Source organism: Sycon ciliatum, chromosome 2 (assembly GCF_964019385.1).
Source record: "Sycon ciliatum chromosome 2, ocSycCili1.1, whole genome shotgun sequence".
NCBI classification, from domain to species: domain Eukaryota; kingdom Metazoa; phylum Porifera; class Calcarea; order Leucosolenida; family Sycettidae; genus Sycon; species Sycon ciliatum.
Genome location: NC_088644.1, coordinates 3059962 through 3081142, shown reverse-complemented (window position 1 = coordinate 3081142; position 21181 = coordinate 3059962). Strand labels below are relative to the sequence as shown.

Below are 21181 nucleotides of genomic sequence, written 5' to 3'. Positions count from 1 at the left end.
AGCTTTTCGGATAGATTTTTTAATTATTTCCGTGTCGCGTCGCACGATCGATCGAGCGCGCGTGCAGGATCGACAGTGCGTGCGCGTGCAGGATCGAATGCAGTGACTGTGTACGTGTGCACAGACTGTGCAGCGCAGAGAGCTACAAAAAAAAAGAAGTAGATATGTGTGCATGCATGATCTGATACATGCCTGATGCAGCTGCATGCAAGCATGTAGATCTACCATGCATGGGCTACGCGTATACCTGGTATACTGGTATACCATGGTATACGTCAGGCACAAGGCAAGATATCTGGAGGCCGGGCATTTTTCGTCGAAGAAATCTCCGACTACGAGTTCACGGACTCTTGCAACAGCAGTCCTGAGCATCTGCGAGGAAGCTGTTGGCTGTTTAGTTTTCTTCTCCAACTACTTAGCTCCAGGTTTGATTCGTAGTGCTCTGTTGCTTCAAGGGCTGCTCCGTACACTTCAAGCACATTCTTCTCCATAACGATTATTGGTGGTTTTAGAATTTGTTTGTAAATTCTACTGGACCATACTCAGTGATGGGGAGAATCCTGGTTTTTCTGCTCTTGGCGGCAGTGATGATTGTGGACACAGCTCGGGGCATAGAGGAGTCTGCCTTGAAGAAATCTCTTGAGTACGAGGGTGACAATGCTCGTGAGGTGGAGGAAATACACAAGCGAAACAGCTTGAGTCTGCTGCTCATGGTGTTCCTGCTGATCTTGATTGTGCTGACAATTTGGCTCTTCAAAGTGAAGAATTTCCGAATTCTGCACGAGACTGGATTTTCACTCATATACGGTAAGGTCTTGATGATCGACGGGCAGTATCGGAAAATAGGTGTAAATATTACGCGAGGTAATCGCATAGTTGAGCTTTTCACCCTTGTAAGCTGTTACTGAGACAGTAGTATTAGTAAGAGCTCTTGAGAAAGAAATAATTCTATAAAACTACAAGTACAGTGTTTGAATATTTGTGTGCAGTCAATATACATGTACATGTACATGTGCATGCATTATACACACATCATCATCATTGGAACAGTTTGTTGACTCTAAGAACGTTTTCTTGCGATGGTCGTCAGTTAGTGTACATCGCTGAGTGGTGGACAAAGATGATCAGGGATTAATAATTATTAAATAACAAGCTGACGAGGAAAGTGATGGTACTATAATTTATACCCTGATCATCTTTGTCTAACACTCAGTCATGTACTCTAACTGACGACCATCACAAGAAAACGTTCCTAGAGTCAACAAACTGTTCCAATGACGATGTACAGTCAACTTCGCTAATAACGACTGCGGATATAACGACAATTCGCGAATAACAACAGAATTTCCATGCCCAGAGCAAAGCCCCATCCAACTGTTATACATATAATGAGACTTCGGGTATAACGACACTTCGCGAATAAGGACACTTTTCTGATGCCCTGCTGAGTGTCGTTATAAGCGAAGTTGACTGTATGTATGTACATGTACAAATATTATGACTGTGCATACCGTAAAGTCGTGTATAAAAGCCGCGGCCTATAATATTATGACTTTTTTGGGGGGGGGGGGGGATTTTGCAGGCTTCTATACAAGACAGGTATTTCTATGTATGTCAACACTAAAACCAGGCTTGTGTACCCACAGTATGTCTTGAAAATCAGGCTTTTATTCAAAACAGGCTTCTATATGAGACATGCTTTGATACAAGACACTACGGTATTATGTTATTCATAGCTTTGAGTGAGCTGTGAGCTGCTTCATTCATTCTCGCTACCCATCTACCAGAAGTGGTCACGGATGAATTCTGGAGAAGAAATTACTGTCAAAACGAATCGGTGTCAGTTGGTTGTGGATTGGTAGTGTTTCTTTCAATAATTCACATCAGTGCAATTTCTGAAGTACTAGTCTATTATAGATACTATTTATCCTTTGTGTGTCTACTACATACATACAGTGGGTCGTTGCAGGGCCGTAGCACCCGGTCAGGCCATGGCCAGCCCTTATTTCGAAGAGTTGACTGACCGATTCGTGTGAATGTGGTTTTCATCAGTAAGAATTATTCATTTCCGGTCAAGTACCGGTATCCCATCTGGCCGGACCACCTGAATCGCTGTGCTACAGTCCTGCATGTTGTCTTTCCACTGGTTAGTTCTCCTAGCCACCACCTCATACGCATACAATAAGCTCAATGACGTAATTTGTACCGCGAACACCCCACACAGCCACCTGGGCATGGTCGTCTGTGGTGTTGAACAGTGCATCCCTGATCCCAGCGTACTCACATGTATTACTCATGTATGGCCCTTTGTGCACTAGGTATTCTGGTTGGAGTAATCGTGAAGTACAGCAGCAGTGGTGAGCCAGTGGTAACACAGACCTGTGGAGAGCCACCACACAATGAGTCTGCCCCGACCAAGCTCTTCCTGGAGTATAGCAATAACACGTATCGCTATAGCCTGTCGGAGAGACTCTTCACGGATAGGTCTGGCGGTACTTACGAGAGCACAGTAAGTAGGACGGCCTTCATAACTCATAACTGTACTGCTGGTACTGCTGCTGCTGCTAGTAGTACTGCTGCTAGTGGTGATGATGGTACAGTCAGACCTCGCTTAACCGCACACATCCGTTTTCCACAAAAATATCCGGATAGGCGAGGGAACCGGATAATCGAACACACATACTGTATGTATGCATGGCATATGCTGTAAATTGGTAACCAATGGTTTTTTCCGGATGGCGAGGGATCCGGATAAAAGAGGACGTGATAAGCGAGGTCTGACTGTAGTGATGATGCTGTTCCTGTTATGTGCTGCTGCTAATCTTCCTGCTGACATTGCTGCTACTGCTGCTGCTGCTGCTCCTTCTGCTGCTGCTCCTTCTGCTGCTGCTGTTGCTGCTGCTGTTGCTGCTGCTGTTGCTGCTGCTCCTGCTGTTGCTCCTGCTGTTGCTGCTGCTCCTTCTGCTACTGCTGCTGCTCCTTCTGCTGCTGCTCCTTCTGCTGCTGCTCCTTCTGCTGCTGCTGTTGGTATTCTATATTGTTGTGATAGTATTCATTGGTTTGAGGGAAAGACGGAAACGGGAAAAGTCTGAGAAAAATTGAATGTCACCACCGGCAGCGAGGCGGTGTTTATGAGTCATGTACAGGTTGCGATGGATGGGGAGGGGTTGTGATTCAAGTGCAGCGTGCATGCAGTGCGGCTGGAGTGTGGACCATCTCTGTCTCAATACAGTAAAACCTGTGACTAACGACCACCCCGTGGGGCCAGAGAATGCGGTCTTTAGTGGCAGGTGGTCCTTAGTTAGAGGTTTGCACCGCACAACCATACATGAATGTGAGACCGTCTGTGCCTGGCCAAGTGGTCTGTAGTACCAGGCTGGTCGCTAGTCACGGTAGTCTTTCGTTACAGGTTTTACTGTAGTAGCAGGCTGGTCGCTAGTCACGGTGGTCTTTCGTTACAGGTTTTACTGTAGTACCAGGCTGGTCGCTAGTCACGGTGGTCTTTCGTTACAGGTTTTACTGTAGTACCAGGCTGGTCGCTAGTCACGGTGATCTTTACTTACAGGTTTTACTGTAGTACCAGGCTGGTCGCTAGTCACGGTGGTCTTTCGTTACAGGTTTTACTGTAGTACCAGGCTGGTCGCTAGTCACGGTAGTCTTTCGTTACAGGTTTTACTGTAGTACCAGGCTGGTCGCTAGTCACGGTGGTCTTTCGTTACAGGTTTTACTGTAGTACCAGGCTGGTCGCTAGTCACGGTGGTCTTTACTTACAGGTTTTACTGTAGTACCAGGCTGGTCGCTGGTCGCGGTGGTCTTTAGTTACAGGTTTTACTGTAGTACCAGGCTGGTCGCGGTGGTCTTTAGTTACAGGTTTTACTGTAGTACCAGGCTGGTCGCGGTGGTCTTTAGTTACAGGTTTTACTGTAGTACCAGGCTGGTCGCGGTGGTCTTTAGTTACAGGTTTTACTGTAGTACCAGGCTGGTCGCGGTGGTCTTTAGTTACAGGTTTTACTGTAGTACCAGGCTGGTCACGGTGGTCTTTAGTTACAGGTTTTACTGTAGTACCAGGCTGGCCGCGGTGGTCTTTAGTTACAGGTTTTACTGTAGTACCAGGCTGGTCACGGTGGTCTTTAGTTACAGGTTTTACTGTAGTACCAGGCTGGTCACGGTGGTCTTTAGTTACAGGTTTTACTGTAGTACCAGGCTGGTCACGGTGGTCTTTAGTTACAGGTTTTACTGTAGTACCAGGCTGGTCACGGTGGTCTTTAGTTACAGGTTTTACTGTAGTACCAGGCTGGTCACGGTGGTCTTTAGTTACAGGTTTTACTGTAGTACCAGGCTGGTCACGGTGGTCTTTAGTTACAGGTTTTACTGTAGTACCAGGCTGGTCACGGTGGTCTTTAGTTACAGGTTTTACTGTACTTGCTCAGATTCTTGTACTTACTTGTATTTCTCACTTGTGGAAGGGATTGGGACATATTGGTGTATTGATTGTTTGTGTGCGTGCATGTGGTATTTGTTTTTCTGCAGCTGCTGTTCGACCCCGAAACGTTCTTCTTTGTGCTGTTGCCGCCGATCATCTTCTATGCTGGCTATGATATGAGACGTGTAAGTGATGATGTCACCTATGATGTCATAGGTCAGCTGGTACTAGTAATGTAACTGTCAACATGATCGCTGATGGTGGATTATGTGATCAGAAACAGCAACCCATTGTCCATTTCTCAATTAGGGTTGGAATGAGCCAGACATATTCTCTTGGTTGGGGCTGGCTTGGTGGCTTTTAATGGCTGAGCTCGCGTCAGTACCTCCAGTCCTGAACATGTTGGTACCATTGCGCCTCCGGGATACCGGTCGCACGCAGGTCTGAAGCTGCCACATCTCTCCAACGACGCTTGGGTCCATGGCGGGCCGCGTGTTGGTGCCCTCCACAAACAGGATCTGCTTTGGCAACCTAGTGTCGTCCATCCTTGCGAGGTGACCTCACACACACACACACACACGGACACGGAGACACACACGTTTAATTGCTGGTGGCGGTCAGAGTTTGTCTATTCAACAGCAGTATTTTGTGAGAATGTTTTCCGCGTAACAAGTTGGGCAAGAAGAAGCGGCCACGTTCAGGTCCGTAGAACAATTCACGTAGTCCCAACCTTAGATCTTCCTTTTCTGTGTGTGCATCTATGCAGAAATACTTCTTCCGGAACATCGGAGCTATTCTTATCTATGCCTTTGCTGGTACAACAATATCTTGCTTCGTGATTGGGTAAGTTTTTCCCATATGAGGTTGCTGTTTTTTGTGTAGGTTGGTGGGCAGGGTTTGCCTCCACAAACAGTGCGAGGAGGGAGGAGGTAGAGTCTTTATGCCGGTGTGGATAACACTCTGAACAGTACTGTTACTTGTTGGCAACTGTGTTCACTGCTCTCTGTCGCTCTATCTCTTTCTGTGTGTGTGTGTGTGTGTGTGTTTGTTTGTGTGTGCGCGCGCGTCTCTCTCTCTCTCTCTCCCTCTCTCTCTCATTCTCTCTCTCTCTCTCTCTCTCTCTCTCTCTCTCTCTCTCTCTCTCTCTCTCTCTCTCTCTCTCTCTCTCTCTCTCTCTCCCTCTGTGCCTATACAGACTGATGATGTATGGTTACACCAAGACTGGCTGGGAAGTATTACCTATTGGTACAGACAACCTGGTGGAATGCTTGCTGTTTGGAGCTCTCATCTCTGCTACCGACCCAGGTCAGATCTCGCAACCTACTAGTAACTCACAGATGTTCACCATCAGTGCGCAATGTACATTGCACACTTTTCCCACTGCCATGCACAAAGTGTTTGTAGGACATGTGTGTACTTATGCCAACAACAATAACAGAGTGTTCGTTGTGACTGTCATGTAATTCTGGTCTTTTCACACCTTTGATCCTAGAAGGGCGGCCATGTCTGCGGAACGAGTTGAACTTACTTCCTGCATGAACGTGGCATTTATCCTATTCTTGTTTGTGTGTGTTTCATGTGTTCTTAATGTTACTTGCTGTATAGTGACTGTACTTGCTATCTTCCATGACCTGCATGTCGACGTTGATCTCTTTGCCATGGTGTTTGGTGAGAGTGTCATGAACGATGCTGTAGCCATTGTGCTTTTCAGGTATGTTAGGCGATGATTATGTCATTGCTGTTGCTACTGCTGCTGCTGGTGTGTGTGTGTGTGTGTGTGTGTGCCTGTGTGTGTATGTATGTGTGTGTGCCTGTGCCCGTGCATGGAGAGAGAGAGAGAGAGAGAGAGAGAGAGAGAGAGAGAGAGAGAGAGAGAGAGAGAGAGCATTAGGAGTGGGGCAAGCGCATTCATTTTGACATTGTGGCAGGGTCTCACATGGCTTGTGACCTGAGCACCTTTGTTTTATTGCTCATGTCACACATATGTCATGTATACTAAACACCTGTATGACTATTCTTGTCAGGCCAGAACCCAACCTTGACACCTGCTTTTCCTTCTTTCATTTTTTTATTTCAGATCTATCTCGGAGTACTCCCCAACAAATGATAGTACGTTTGAAGTGGCAGCTGTCTTCAAGTCTATTGGCATCTTCATCGGTGTGTTTGTCGGTTCCTTTGCCATTGGTGTGGTGATTGGGCTCATCTGTGCTTTGATATCCTCCTCATGCCAAGCTACGAGTATATGTGACATAGTCTACTGGCTTTTTGTTCTTTGGTCCTTGTTGGGACGGGTTGAGGTTGCTACTGCGGCATTTTGAATGGTGGCTGATAGAAACTCAGATGTGACACGGCTTTCTCTCCTTCTGTAGCAGTAGGGTTGTTACACATGCAGCTCATGACCATGCTGGACTATCATGTTGGGCTCCAACTGCAGTCAATCCCTGCACCAGTGGGGATTATGTCAGCCATGTTGGGTTCCAACTGCAGTCAATCCCTGCACCAGTGGGTCACATGATGGCGGCCATGTTATTTCCACTGTCCACATGTTGCCGTGAACACTTTCTACACGATTGCAGTCACATGACACTGACATGAAACTACTGTATGTCTTCATTCCATGATGGTGCTAAATAGTGCAGACCAGGGGCAATATACTCTACTGTATGTACGCTATGTATGTGTGTTGTGCTCATGACCTCCTGTTGATGCATCCTTGACTGAGTATTTGTGTGCGTGCACTTCACCAAGTTGACCAAGATCAAGGAGTACCCACTGATGGAGAGTGGTTTCTTCGCTCTGGTCTCCTATGCTGCCTACCTGATCGCCGAGGCGGCTGATTTAACAGGTATGGGGGTAGTGGTTTATCGGCCTCTCATAGCACTTTGGATAGATTGTTTAGGCGTGACTGGAGTGTGTGATGTTCTCTGTGCGTGTGCTGTATACTGTATACTGTGTGCTGTTGTGCTGTTGTGCTGTATACTGTATACTGTGTGCTGTTGTGCTGTATACTATATACTGTGTGCTGTTGTGCTGTTGTGCTGTATACTGTATACTGTGTGCTGTTGTGCTGTTGTGCTGTATACTGTGTGCTGTATACTGTGTGCTGTATACTGTATACTGTGTGCTGTATACTGTGTGCTGTATACTGTGTGCTGTATACTGTGTGCTGTATACTGTGTGCTGTATACTGTGTGCTGTATACTGTGTGCTGTATACTGTGTGCTGTATACTGTGTGCTGTATACTGTGTGCTGTATACTGTGTGCTGTATACTGTGTGCTGTATACTGTGTGCTGTATACTGTGTGCTGTATACTGTGTGCTGTGTGCTGTATACTGTGTGCTGTATACTGTGTGCTGTATACTGTGTGCTGTATACTGTGTGCTGTTGTGCTGTTGTGCAGCATGTATGTGAATAGACTTTTCAGTCTTGTGTAGGTAAAGATTGGCTAGTGTTCTGTTCCTGAATGCCACGCTGAATAGTAGTGCTATAGATGTGCTAGTGTTGCTTGCTAAGCACCCCCCCCCCCCCCTGCCCTGGGCTTCAGTGTTAGTGCTACTCAAGATGTTAATCTAAAAAAAATGTGTGCTGTATACTGTGTGCTGTGTGCTGTATACTGTGTGCTGTATACTGTGTGCTGTATACTGTGTGCTGTATACTGTGTGCTGTTGTGCTGTTGTGCAGCATGTATGTGAATAGACTTTTCAGTCTTGTGTAGGTAAAGATTGGCTAGTGTTCTGTTCCTGAATGCCACGCTGAATAGTAGTGCTATAGATGTGCTAGTGTTGCTTGCTAAGCACCCCCCCCCCCCCTGCCCTGGGCTTCAGTGTTAGTGCTACTCAAGATGTTAATCCTGATCTCTGCCTGCTAGTGCTAATCCCTGCCTTGTGATGCTGATCTGTCTGGTAGCGCTAATCCCTGCCTTGTGACACTGATCCCTGCCTGTTAACGCTGGCGCTAATGGCGGGTCTCTGCCTGGCAGTTCTGGTGTTGCTATGCAAATTTGATTGTGTTTCAAATGCAACTGGTGATGCTTCCCCTTGAGCAGTCTGTGTTGGCACTTCTCACAAGTTGTGCGATTGTCTGTGATGGTGATACGGCGCTATGTTGTGTGTGTGTGCTACATGTATCGCCTTGTTCATGCCCGCCTGGCAGGCTGCACTATAAATTTGTTGTTCTCTCTTCTTGCCAGTTCTTCTTTGCCCTGCTTCTCTTGGTGGAGATGTTTTCATGACATTTTCTTCTCTGTATGGCTCCACTGAGTCTGTCCATTTGTTGCATGCTGGTGGTGATGGTGACTAGTTCCTGCTTGCCTTTGCTGCTGTGGTGCTGGTGGTGGTGCTGGTGCTAGTGGTGCTGCTGTTGCTAGTGCAGCTGCTGGTGCTTTTGGTACTGCTGTCCTCTTTATGTTTTGTGCTGGTCACGACCCTTTCTCTCAGCACAAGTACACATTGACCACTTATTTGTGGTGTGCTTGCCAGCCGGTCGTCGATTTGTTGCTTTTGCTTTCGGGTTCCCGCTGCATCCTCTGAAGCTCCTGAGGCAATGTGTAAGAATTGTGCGTGTGTGTGTGTGTGTGTATGTGTATGTACAAATGTAGGTATAGTGGCGGTGCTGTTCTGCGGCATCACACAGGCTCACTATACCTACTTCAACTTGTCGCCAGAGTCGCGTACTCGCACCAAGGAGGTAAGGTTCCAGCATGTCTTCTGTGTGTGTGTGTGTGTGTGTGTGTGTGTGTGTGTGTGTGTGTTTGCTAACCTTTCTCCAGTAAATCCATTTGTCTGGGGCTTTGTTCCTTCTTTCCCCTACTGGAGTAAAGCCAAAGTGCGACCAAGAAGAATGTCTTGTATGAAAATTCCCTTTTCACTTGAATGGTTCAGGATAAAGTGGGAGACTGCTTGTTGGCTTTCCCTTGCTCCTAGGTGTTGATCGAACAGCTGCAAGTGACGCGTTTGAACTGAGCTTGTTTGTTGCCTTTACATGTTTATGCACTGTGTCCGGTATCTTTTGCAGTTCTTTGAGCTTCTCAACTTCCTGGCGGAGAACTTTGTCTTTGTGTACATGGGACTGGCTCTGTTCTCCTTCCGCTACCACCAGTGGAACTATGGATTCATTCTCTTCTCTTTCGTAAGTTTCTATGTTGTTCGTGAAGTGTTTCTCTCTCCCTAAATCTGCTCTATCTTTCGTTCTTCCCTTCGTCTCTTTTTAACAGTTTATTATTGTGGCTAGATATTGGCTAGAACCGGGGTCTGTTGGTATGTGTCTGGGCTACTGCTGAGTACTAGTGGTGGACACACGACTGAAGTCACTGACCCATGGTAGTAGGTAGCGTCATGTTTGTTTGCCTTACTGTGTGTGTATGTGTGTACGTTTGTGCGTGCGTGTGTGTATGTGCGTGTGTGTATGTGTGTGTGTGTATGTGTGTGTGTGTATGTGTGTGTATGTGTGTGTATGTGTGTGTGTGTGTGTGTGTGTGTGTGTGTGTTTGTGTCCTTGCAGCTGGCCATTACCCTTGGTCGCATAGTCAACGTCATCCCTCTCTCCTTCGTTGCCAACCTCAAGCGTCGCACTAAGATTCCCAGGAAGTTCCAAGCTATGATGATCTTTGCTGGTGAGGCGGATAATCCAACTGTGTGTTACACTTGATGCCTTGAAGCTTGCTGTCAGTGTGCTACCAGCATAATGTGTTAGCACTAGCTTTTCAATCCACTTTAGGATTTTTACTTTGCTGTTGTCCCTGTGAGTAGTGTGCTTACACTGCTTAGATCCTCTGGCACTCTGCAATCATTGACAAGTTTCTACTGCTGTGTCAAGTCATTGCTGAGCCTCTCTGCCACGATCTCCATGAGCCGCTTACACAGACTCAGTGCTGTTGTCAGCACTGAAAGTACAGTGCTGCTCAATGAAATCCAGCACACCCACACACCTGCTCTGTGTACACCACACACCGAAAGAGGATCTGGATTTCATTTGCCAGTACATGTGCATGCCGTAGTTCTACATCCATTCTCATGTGTGGTATTGCATTGTGTGGTGGGTTGGTTGCGTGTCCTCCCCTACTGTGCAGGTTTGCGTGGAGCCATTGCGTTTGCCCTGGCTATTCGGAACACGGGCTCTGAAGTGCGCCAGTTGTTCTTGACGACAACACTGGTGATTGTCTTCATCACTGTCTTTGTCAATGGTGGCACCACACAGATAGCACTGCAGTACCTCAAGATTGAGTAAGTCAGAATGGAACTCTCGTAACATTTGTGTCCTTCCTTTTATCCATGATTACACTGGCTCAACATCCGAGTTCATCATGTGTTGCCGCGCCCCAAACACGACCCTGTTCATCTACCTGCCTGCTCAAGAACCAATGTACAACCAGATTGTCAGTGATGTTGCATCGTGGCGGAGTATATTCCCGCAAGGTTCCCTTCAACACATTCTGCTGTGTGCGTTGTGTGCCCTGTGTGCATTCTGTGCTCTGTGTGTAGTATTCATGTTACACCGGAACAGGACCGTGACATCCTCGAGCTGGAGAAACCCGTACGTACACTGAGTCAGAGCTCTTGTTGTGTGCATGATGCACAACATGTACTTCGAAGTACATAACTTAATTATGTATGTGTTTGTGTTGTGCCTTTTGGGTATGCATGACAGCGCGTGTCAATCCTCCGGTGTACCAGCTGCCTGCTTGGCGTTCGCTTTTCATCATGTGTGCGCGCGCCCCGTGAGTGTGTGTGTGTGTGTGTCCGCCGCCGCGTGTTCGGCTCGCCCTCTCCTGTTGCAAGGCCCACTGTTGGGCCTGTGGTCGGTGCTGCCGCTTTACTCGTGGATTCCAAATCCATGGCTGCCAGAGATAGCTCTCTCGTCGTGCCAATTGAACATGGTCGCTCGTAGTTTCCATGTTGTCGGCCCCGCAAGGAGACACGTGACCGTAATGGCAGTGTTTACCAGGATCATGTGTGTGTGTGTGTGTGTGTGTGTGTATGTGTGTTCCCGTATGTCCCGGTATGCAGGATTCTGAGCAGCAGCGCAGTGACCTGTATCAGATGCCATCGCGGACAGGCCGCCACGCACCAACGGGTGTTATCCGTGCATGGACTGGAATGGACAGAAGGTGGGTACAGACACATCGGCATGTGTGCGCTGTAAACGCTCAGGGAATAATTTACTTTCGATTTTTTGCATAGCAATTTTGCTACGCAGAATCGAACTTGAATAGCAATTAGAAAACTTTGCGTAGCAATTTTCTTTAACACTTACTTAAGTGACAACATTGTCCTTCTGGAGAGCTGATCAGAGTGCAAGCTCAGACCACAAGTACACTGTAACACCTTAGTTGCAAACCCAGCCTGGTGCCAGGATGCATAGCTGAGTACTTTTGAAGCTTTGTGTGCATCTATTTCATCCCTAAGGAGTAAGGACACACCTGGCATGTACACTGTGCAGCATAGGGTACAGTGAAAAATCTACCATTATCGCGGTTTTATGCAACACATTTCTGGAATTGCTTCGCACCTCAGAAGAATTGCATAGCAAACTGCGATGCGATACCGGTTAAATTATTCCCTGACGCTGTACATGTACTGTCTGTGTCAGTTTTCTGCTGCTGCTGGTGGCCGGTGGCTTAAATGCAACCGCTGTTATCAAACTAAAGATAATGCGTTGAGGACGCTGTGTACTGTGTAGTACAATGTCGTGATGTACAACACAAAGTATTCTACAGGTCCAGTTCAAAGTATTCTACAGGTCCAGTTCAAAGTATTCTACAGGTCCAGTTCCCCCGTAGCAGCTGTTCCTTTCTCTTCACTTCTGCCTTTCTCTTGCAGACAGCTAACTGATACATTCTCTTTTCGTTCTGCGCTTCCCTGTGTGCAGGTTTGTGAGACCAATTTTCACGAGCCGTGGTCCGCCGTTGACGGAGATCTTTCCCCACCGGTTGCACTGGCTAGCTCGTCTTCTCACTGCACCCAAGCCAACTGTAAGTATACTAGCAACAGTCCATAATCCCACAGAGTGCGCAACCGCCTGGGATGGGGTTGTGCGACGGTGTAATCCGTGATGTACCGTAAAGTCGCGGATAAAAGCCGGGCTTATAAGCACATAAGCCGCTTTCTGCATCAGGCTTGTATGCAAACCATGCTTACGGAAGTCTGACCCAAAAAATGACGTACCGTAAAGTCGCGGATAAAAGCCGGGTTTGCATACAAGCACATCGCTGATAGAAGCCTGAAAATCAAACGGGTCAAATGCACATAAGCCTGTCGCGCGTAGAAGCCTGGCTTCTATGCAAGCGCGGATCGGGTAGGTCGAGAGCGCATGCGCTATGTACGGTGCATAGTAAAACTGCCGCCATACCGGTAGTCAGTGGTAGATCTACGCGTGTCGCGCGTAGAAGCGTGCATACAAGCCTGGCAAAAATATCAGTGGTGCATATAAGCATGGTTACGTGCAACACTGATTTCGCCGTCCCAGATCTGATCAGTGAAGTTGCGCACTCTGGGGGATTATGGACTCTTGGTAGTAGAGACTCACCAGAGGTCTACATGCATATCTATATACTACAGTAGTGCTCCATGAAATCTGATCGAATCGATCCAGCACGTGCCGGCCGGGTGCCGGCCGGGTGTTGCACAGCCCTAGACCTGCGAAATGGTGCAAGGCACAAACCTGACTCTTGCCATCGGATTTCACCGAGCAGCACTGTACATGTACTGTCTTGCTGAGACTATAACAGCAGCAGCAGGCCATGCCATGCTCAAATAGTGGTGGACCTTGCTTGAATACAATACTAGTACACCCGGTAGGTTGAAATTGCGAACCAGGCTCGATTACATGTAGTGGATCAGGCGATGTATCACCAGTTCTGGGATAGTGTATTTGTAGTAACCTTCTTGTACACCATTCCAGGCTCATCTCCCAGAAAAAAGATTTTGTTAAGACAAAAGAAGACAGTGCTTGAGTACAAAGTGTGGGCTCTTGCGTAAATACGGTATTAAATCAATCCGCATACAGGCTCTGATGCTAATCCTGTCCACAACGTCTGATTTTCTTCTTCTGTCTTCCTGTCAATTTATTTCCTTTCCTCCTTTGCTTCTTTCCTTCCATATTCGCCTTTATGTTATTGAGCCTAGTTCCAGTTTAATGTGCGAAGTTAAAATTAATACGAACTTAGAACTTCGGCGGTAATAGTCATGAAGTTGGTTGCTCCAACGAGGAGCACACCGTGTGTGCTCCTCGTTGGAGCAACCAACTTCATGATTAAAATTAATAAACGCAAATATTGTCCGCTTTGTATATTGTTGTGTGTGCTGTGCCCATATAGTCTACGACATCGGATGATGATCATGTCGCTACGTCCTACATGAATGAAGGTGCTGAAGACCTGGACATGCAGAGTCTGACTGGACCAGCTCAGCTCTCCTTCCACGATGATGACAGCAACTTGGATGCTGATCTTGGTGGCGGCAACCAGGAAGAAGAGTTGATGATCACCACTGAAGCTTCAGCATGAGGCATGGCTGCTACCCACCAAAATTAGTTAGGAAATATTTGTTTTTGTTCAGTGCTATGTGTCCAGTGGCTACACTTACTGAGATAAGCTTCCCATTGGCATTGTCAGCTTTGTCCTGACGTGCTGCTGCTGCTGCTGCTGTTGCATATTGGGATGCCAGTGCCTGTTCAGTTGTGCTCGAGTGCTGCGGAGCTGGAGATGATGTCATCCTGGAGATGATCATGTCATCCTAGTGGTGATGATGTCATCCTAGAGATGATGATGTCACTTTATGTGACGACTATCATGACTTCCTAGAGATTCCTATTTACTTGAATGTTCGAATTTGCCGGAGAGAGATCACTCCTCAACCGGTAGTAAGTACGCGTATTGCTTTGAGTGTCTTTTCGATTTACACATCACTGTTTTGATTGAATGGCGGGGCTGACTGATGGCCGACTGATGTCCAACCTGCCAACGCAGTCTCGTGTACGTGCCTGTACAGCTTTACATCGGCGTTTGCCATTTTCAGTTTAAAATAATATGCTAGTGTCGTGTATAAAATAATATGCTAGTGTCCTGTATAACCCCGTACACAACCCCATAGTGCCAGATACTGCTACTGCGAACGAGGATTTTTCTATTTATTTGCATCTTCTCTCCGTGGAGCCCGTGCGCACGAGTTCTGCTAGCTGGCCATCCTGCTTCCCCCCCCCCTTCTGTTGGCAACCCCTGTGCGGTTGAGCAGCCGCTGCTGCTGTGTCGGCGCCTTCAGGGTACTACCTAATTTTTTCTTTTTGTTCATACGAATACTGCTGTCAGTCAACAGCAGTTTTATACTGTCTGTATATTTATAGCTGTTTTTTTGTTCACGCTTTTCGTTCGTATCAATCTTGTACAAATTTTGTTCAGTATTTGCTGTACATTTCGTGATTTCTGCTTCTGGAGAAGCTTGCCTTCTTCCCTGTTTTCAGAGTTTCATCTCGTGGCATCACCCACTTTTTGATTTTGTCCACCCCTCTCCCCACTTACCACCCAGTTTGATGCTTATCCCCCCCCCCCCCCCCTGCATCTAGCTATGACTTGTTCTGACAGCTTTGTGGTCAGCCTACGAGCCGGCAAGTGACCCAGTACTACAGTAAGTAAATTAGGCGGATCTGAGTCCCAGCTAGTGTGTGTGTGGCTCAGGCAAGGCCAATGGAGGGATTTGTGTAACAGGACAACCTCACCACATCACAATAATTATTAGATTTTTGATATGACCTAGACAAGACCAGAAACACTTACAACAATTGACAAAAGAAAGGAGAATAACAATAACAGCAGGGTAATTTGAAAGCGTAAAAAAGAATAAGAGCTAGTCAAGTGAAATTCGTGTTGTGGGACATCAAGGAATAACAGTGAAAGCACTACAAGCACTTGTTGCAAGTGATATTAAAAAATTAAAAATTCCAGGGCAGCCTAAACAAATTGTTTGCCAAATCCTAAGTAAATCCAATTACTGTATCACCATTCGGTGTCGGTGAAAAAAATAACTTAATTTACGGGTCAAGAAAATGGCAAGTGGGTGATGAGTCATTAGTAGGACAGAAATGCTAACTGACTTGGTTGTGTTTACACAATTGATAGTCATATCAAGGCAACATAACACATAGCAACCCATTGATAGTCATATCAAGGCAACATAACACATAGCAACCCTAACACATGCATAGGTATTCAAGGCAGAGAATAACCAAAACGCCACAAATTGCCAGAAATCATAATATAGAGGATGTCATCTGCTGGGTCGCACTAATTTAGTTGTGGTAGTTTTATAGTTTGCTTGTCATTCGTGTTTGCACGTGCATTACTCGGGCTCGGCCTCCAGCAGATACTTAGCAGCAGAACCTTGGATCAGAGCAATACTCACCGTTCATTGTACGCCGTGGAAGGCTGCCGAATGTCACGCGTCTAGTGTTGTGTCCGGTGTGTCACTGAACACACTCCAGTCAGCCTTGTACGCGCTTGCCAAAGGTACCCGGACACACTCCAGTCAGCCTTGTACACGCTTGCCAAAGGTACCCGAACACATTCCAGTCAGCCTTGTACGCGCTTGCCAAAGGTACCCGAACACACACCAGTCAGCCTGGTACACGCTTGCCAAAGGTACCCGAACACACTCCAGTCAGCCTTGTACACGCTTGCCAAAGGTACCCGCAGGCGGACAGTAGAGTGCCGGAATACATTTCAACTGGAAGCTGTTGAATGCGTACTGCCGATGGCCAATGTTCTTCATGCAGTTCTGCAGACGTGTGCCTCGGCTGAACAACAACGGCACCAACAGCAGCAGCAACAGCAGCAACAACAACAACAACGACAACAGCAGCAGCAGCAGCAACAAAAACAACGACAACAACAGCAGCAGCAGCAACAACAACAGCAGCAACAGCAGCAGCAGCAATAACGACAACAACTGTCGTGACTCTCTTGATCAAACAAATTTACGCACATTCCCGCTGTTGTCTTTCGCTTTTGTGTTAGTGCCAATCTATGTGTACACTCTGTTTAGTTAGCCGTACGTCATGTACACTGTGTTTAGTTACCCGTACGTCATGTACACTCTGTTTAGTTAGCCGTACGTCATGTACACTCTGTTTAGTTACCCGTACGTCATGTACACTGTGTTTAGTTAGCCGTACGTCATGTACACTCTGTTTAGTTAGCCGTACGTCATGTACACTTGTCGTCATGTTGTCAAGGTACAGTCTGCCTACAGTCTGCCTACAGTCTGCCTTGTTTAAGATCCATATTTGCGCACGCTCTGCTTCCGGCCTCTTCCTAGTTAACTAGTTCTGGACGGTGTGAACTGCATATCTGTACTCCCAGTCCGCACTAGGATTTCCGTTTAGAGCAGCAAGTCAAAATCGAATGCACCAGTCTTGTGAGTGACGTCCAATGTCCAGGGCTAAGTAAGGTGGCACCACACGCTTCACATACTTCATCATTGTGTTCCTGATCTACTGAGCAGACTGTGGTAAAGAAAATACGAGTGGTAACTGTTAGTACTGAAATACAGTGCGGTTGGGCGCCGAAGGACAGAGCGCTCAGGAACGAACAGGCTAGCATTTCACCAAACACAGTTTAGCGAATCATACACCGTGAGTAGCTCGACTGCGCATACACTCTAGTACATAAAAAATAAGAACGACCTACGCTGTGTTGCAGGCCCCTGGTGTTTCGGCACTTGGCACTACTGTACTTTCTAGTAGATGGTGTCAGAGGAGATGCCAGTGAGCAGACAATGGCTGTGGATGCGTGCACATGTACTGGTACTAACCTTCGCATGCTATCCAGCGCTTGCTGGAAGTCGGAGTGCAGCAGGCCGTGATCACGTAGCAGTATGTGACACTGCTCCAGGGTAACTGCCATGGCTGTGCGGTCCTTGGCACTCTTACAGCTGGTCAGACGACCGGCAAAGATACGATGGCTTATCTACGACGACAACAACAACAACAACAACATCAACAACAACAACAACAACAACAACAACAACAACAACAACAACAACAACAACAACAACAACAACAACAACAACAACAACAACAACAACAACAACAACAACAACAACAACAACAACAACAACAACAACAACAACAACAACAACAACAACAACAGCTCTCTTATTGGCGATGGTGCCATCGTGAGAATAAAGAATTCAAAACAGCAACAGCAACAATACTCTCATTGGCCACAGGCCATTGTGAAAGCAAAGATTTGAAGCACCGCACAAGTTGACAAACGAAAGCATCTATCTTGCTGTACACACATGACCTGTTAGGGTAAAGGCTACATAGTCACATACACATGCTGCTGGTTTGGTGAACAGGCGCCCAGGCAGTATGGCAACGGCATACTGGGACCTCTTACCCAGGCACCTACACAAACTATTTCACAAACACCTCAGCACATGTGAATATGTATGCGAGTAGTTGCACCGCTGGGCTGGCTGCTGTATGCGAGTAGTTGCACCGCCGGACTGGCTGCTCTTAACACTCGCATCCCTCACCTCCTCAGACAACCGTAGTATTTCAACGTTCTTTGATTTCGTAGACTTGACAGCATCCTCCAGTTGATCCAGCAAAGGTGGAAGGACCGATGCCTCAACAGCTAGCTTGGCTGAGCCTGCCAGAAGAGGAGCGAACACAGCACAAAGAGGAATGAAAACCTTGGGCTAAAATGAAGCTATACCCAATGGTGTGCACTCGCTATCTGCATCACAGAGTGCACTGTAGTGAACATACTGATATGCAATGGACTGCCAGGAACTATTGCACTGTTGCAATGTGTAGGGACTGAGCATCGTAGGAAAGGAAGCCATGTTCAAACATTCAGGCAGCGTTCGGCAAATCAGATAAACTCGCTGCTTACCAATGTCGACACACAGAGCACGATACGACTGTACAAACTCAGCCATGATCGGGTAACTTCCCTGGTTGATGTCAGATTGAATGTGGGACCTGCAGGCAGCAAGGGCAACGAATCACAAAAAAAACACATGCAGCACCAGGATCAAGTAGCAGTCTTTTTAAAGTGCTCACAGCAGTATAGACTGAATGTATTGTTGATTTTTCAACTTTCAGAAAACTAAGCCAAGAGATCTTACCCCCCCCCCCCTCTCTCTCTCTCTCTCACACACATACCACCACCGCCACCACCGCCACCACCACCACCACCACCACCACCACCAACAACAACAACAACAGCAACAGCAACAGCAACAGCAACAGCAACAGCAACAGCAACAGCAACAGCAGCAGCAACAGCAGCAGCAGCAGCAGCAGCAACAGCAACATTGATACGAATGATCAACAACCCTATTACAATCAAGAGCTTACTGTGAGACAAAATTCAGGTCGGCCAGTGTCTGCGCCTCGTTGATACCCTGTGTGAAGAGGACGGCTCGCACTCGTATGTCGTCCCCGTTACGCAGCACAGCGGGCAGTTCCTCGAACAGCGACTCTTGCAGTGGTACATTCACATGCATATCCCAGCTGAAACCATGCAAGGTGGAGACGGTGCAGGACAGAGACCATGCAGGAAGGCACACACGCATACGTACAACACACAGACACAAACATCAGTACCGTATTGTCGCACTGGAGTAAAAGCTGCACTCAGATTTGTTGTCACGAAATACAGACCGTGATCTACCAAGTATATCACCATTCATTCATTAGACCATCGTAGTATAAGTTAAGCCGCGCTGACTTTCTGGGGTGAATTGCAAGAGTTTGAAGTGCGGCTTATAACGTTACTCTGGAGAATACGGTAGTTGCCAAATGCACATTGGCAGTGCACAGGTATCTCTTTCAAAGCACACCATCCATATCTGATCTGCATCATGTGTAACTACACGTACTGTTCAGTTCTGTGTATATATTTCCAATGAAAGTCAATCCAGGTTATATGCAGTTCTGCAGCACAGGTAACTTACCACAAACAGCCCCTGTTCAATCATGAACATGTCACAGACCAACATACACCCTATGTCACAGACCAACCTGCACCCTATGTCGCAATTTAAATGTAAGCGAAGCAAATTTTCGTCTCTGTTCCCAAGAGAACTCATGATGGCCGCTAATGCCCGGAACAACCCACATAGCATTGTAAATGAATAATAAATGGCTAACACACATCACACGCATGCACGCACACACTCACGCGCGCGCACGCATGCACACACACACACACACACGCACACACGCACACGCACACACGCACACACACACACACACACACACACACAAGTAGCAACACACTGGATGTATGACAGCACCTTACCGAGTGCCAGACACTTCAGGCTCTCCCAAGTCACCATTATCTACACACACAATCTGAGCAGCAGCACAAACACACAAATAATTACTTTGCTTGTAATTTGTAAGCTTGCAGGACTGAAGAAAGATGAGACTGGGCCAACACTAATCACCGCACCTCACAGCACACTTGAACGCAGCCGTGCTGGCATGGATCGCTGAATACCCTACCCTACCAGTGCTCCAGCATGCCGGCTCAGTGTTATCCAGAATGCAGGGCGCTACAATGTCCCTTGCCTTGTTACTTGCGACCAGGGATAGTGAGAAGCTGTCAGCATGGCATGGGTAGCATTGCCCATACCGACACATGTACACACACACACACACACACACACGCACGCGGGGACGCACACGTACACAGGCACACATGCATGCACACACACATACACACACACACACACGCGCGCGCGCGCACACGAGCGCGCACACACACATACACACCCACCCACCCACGTACACTTCCACACCCACCCACCAAGTAGAGTATAGATCAAGTACTGGTGACTCACGTGTAGCTTGACATTGTTCAGCTGACGAACAGCAAACCACATATCCTCTATCATACCCATCTCATCACCTGTACACACGCACGCATGCACGCACGCACACGCACACACACACACACACACACACACACGAGGAAGACACACAGCACCACGGTATGTACATGCATATCCAGGAAACACACAAAACACACAGAAGACCCTGTGGCAAGAGGAAAGAGAGACTTTCACAAAGTTCAGGTGAGGTTCCACAGGCAGGGCGCCGGGCATGTTTGTTGAACACACTGATGTTACTGAGTAAGAGCAGTAGAGAAAGTGTGTAAAACAAATCTATGGCAGTATATGCCATTGTTGTGGCTGTCTTTTAAAAAAAAAGTCTTTTATTCTCACGATGACCTGTGGCCAATAAGAGAATTCTTGTTGTTGCTGTTGTTGTTGTTGTTGTTGTTGTTGTTGTTGTTGTTGTTGTTGTTGTCGTTGTCGTTACTGTTGTTGCTACCGTTGTCGTTGGTCATCGTGATAAGATTCACTTCTTCAAATCAGAGAGCATTACAAAGCTGCTGTGAACACCATACACCAGCGCCGGGGTGCTAGCACAGACAGCCGTGGTGGAAATAGGAACTACAGATGCCCCTTGTGCCTCAACCCAACTTAAGTTAATCAAAGCAAGAAATCTCCGCCAAGGCTATAAATATCTGATTGCTTCTACTCCATACCATGCGTGCTGAGCAGGCTTTCAAAGTGTGCCAAGAATCCTACATCCTGCAGCAGCCTGAGGAACACCTTGTTGGATATGTTACTCCACAGCGTGGTGCAGAAGGATGTGACCAACGCCGACAGCTAGGCGACAAACAGAAAGCGAGCCACAGACACAAGAATGCACCGAACGTGACTGGACACCAGAACAACACCGA

The 21181-nt window shown here is 47.2% G+C and overlaps 2 protein-coding genes across 2 annotated transcripts in view; one reads left to right on the top strand and one right to left on the bottom strand.

Annotated features, from left to right (window-relative positions):
• The first annotated feature begins 303 nt into the window (after positions 1-303).
• Positions 304-15056, top strand: LOC135808258 (sodium/hydrogen exchanger 6-like). Its single transcript, XM_065321424.1, has 16 exons — positions 304-807; positions 2319-2509; positions 4531-4608; positions 5190-5266; positions 5619-5728; positions 6029-6134; positions 6501-6636; positions 7163-7268; positions 9023-9111; positions 9439-9552; positions 9925-10036; positions 10493-10646; positions 10905-10956; positions 11430-11530; positions 12292-12394; positions 13739-15056. Exons 1-16 carry the CDS (start codon positions 549-551, stop codon positions 13925-13927), a joined length of 1977 nt encoding a protein of 658 aa, XP_065177496.1. The 5' UTR covers positions 304-548; the 3' UTR covers positions 13928-15056.
• A 56-nt stretch (positions 15057-15112) lies between these two features.
• The window catches only part of LOC135808257 (inositol polyphosphate-4-phosphatase type I A-like), a 35893-nt gene continuing 29824 nt past the window's right edge, over positions 15113-21181 (bottom strand). Inside the window, exons 29-36 of the mRNA XM_065321423.1 lie at positions 20984-21107; positions 20274-20341; positions 19730-19782; positions 18784-18939; positions 18317-18405; positions 17955-18070; positions 17226-17380; positions 15113-16209 (exon numbers count right to left, since the gene is read on the bottom strand). Coding sequence (XP_065177495.1) covers positions 16074-16209; positions 17226-17380; positions 17955-18070; positions 18317-18405; positions 18784-18939; positions 19730-19782; positions 20274-20341; positions 20984-21107 — 897 coding nt within the window. The 3' untranslated portion in view covers positions 15113-16073. The remainder of the gene's footprint in view (positions 16210-17225; positions 17381-17954; positions 18071-18316; positions 18406-18783; positions 18940-19729; positions 19783-20273; positions 20342-20983; positions 21108-21181) is intronic.

Coding starts and splice junctions, on each gene's coding strand:
- LOC135808258 (XM_065321424.1), top strand. CDS start 549: ATGGGGAGAATCCTGGTTTTTCTGCTCTTGGCGGCAGTGATGATTGTG. Junction 6,637..7,162: donor TTGGGCTCATCTGTGCTTTG/ATATCCTCCTCA, acceptor GTGTGCGTGCAC/TTCACCAAGTTGACCAAGAT. Junction 9,553..9,924: donor GATTCATTCTCTTCTCTTTC/GTAAGTTTCTAT, acceptor GTGTCCTTGCAG/CTGGCCATTACCCTTGGTCG.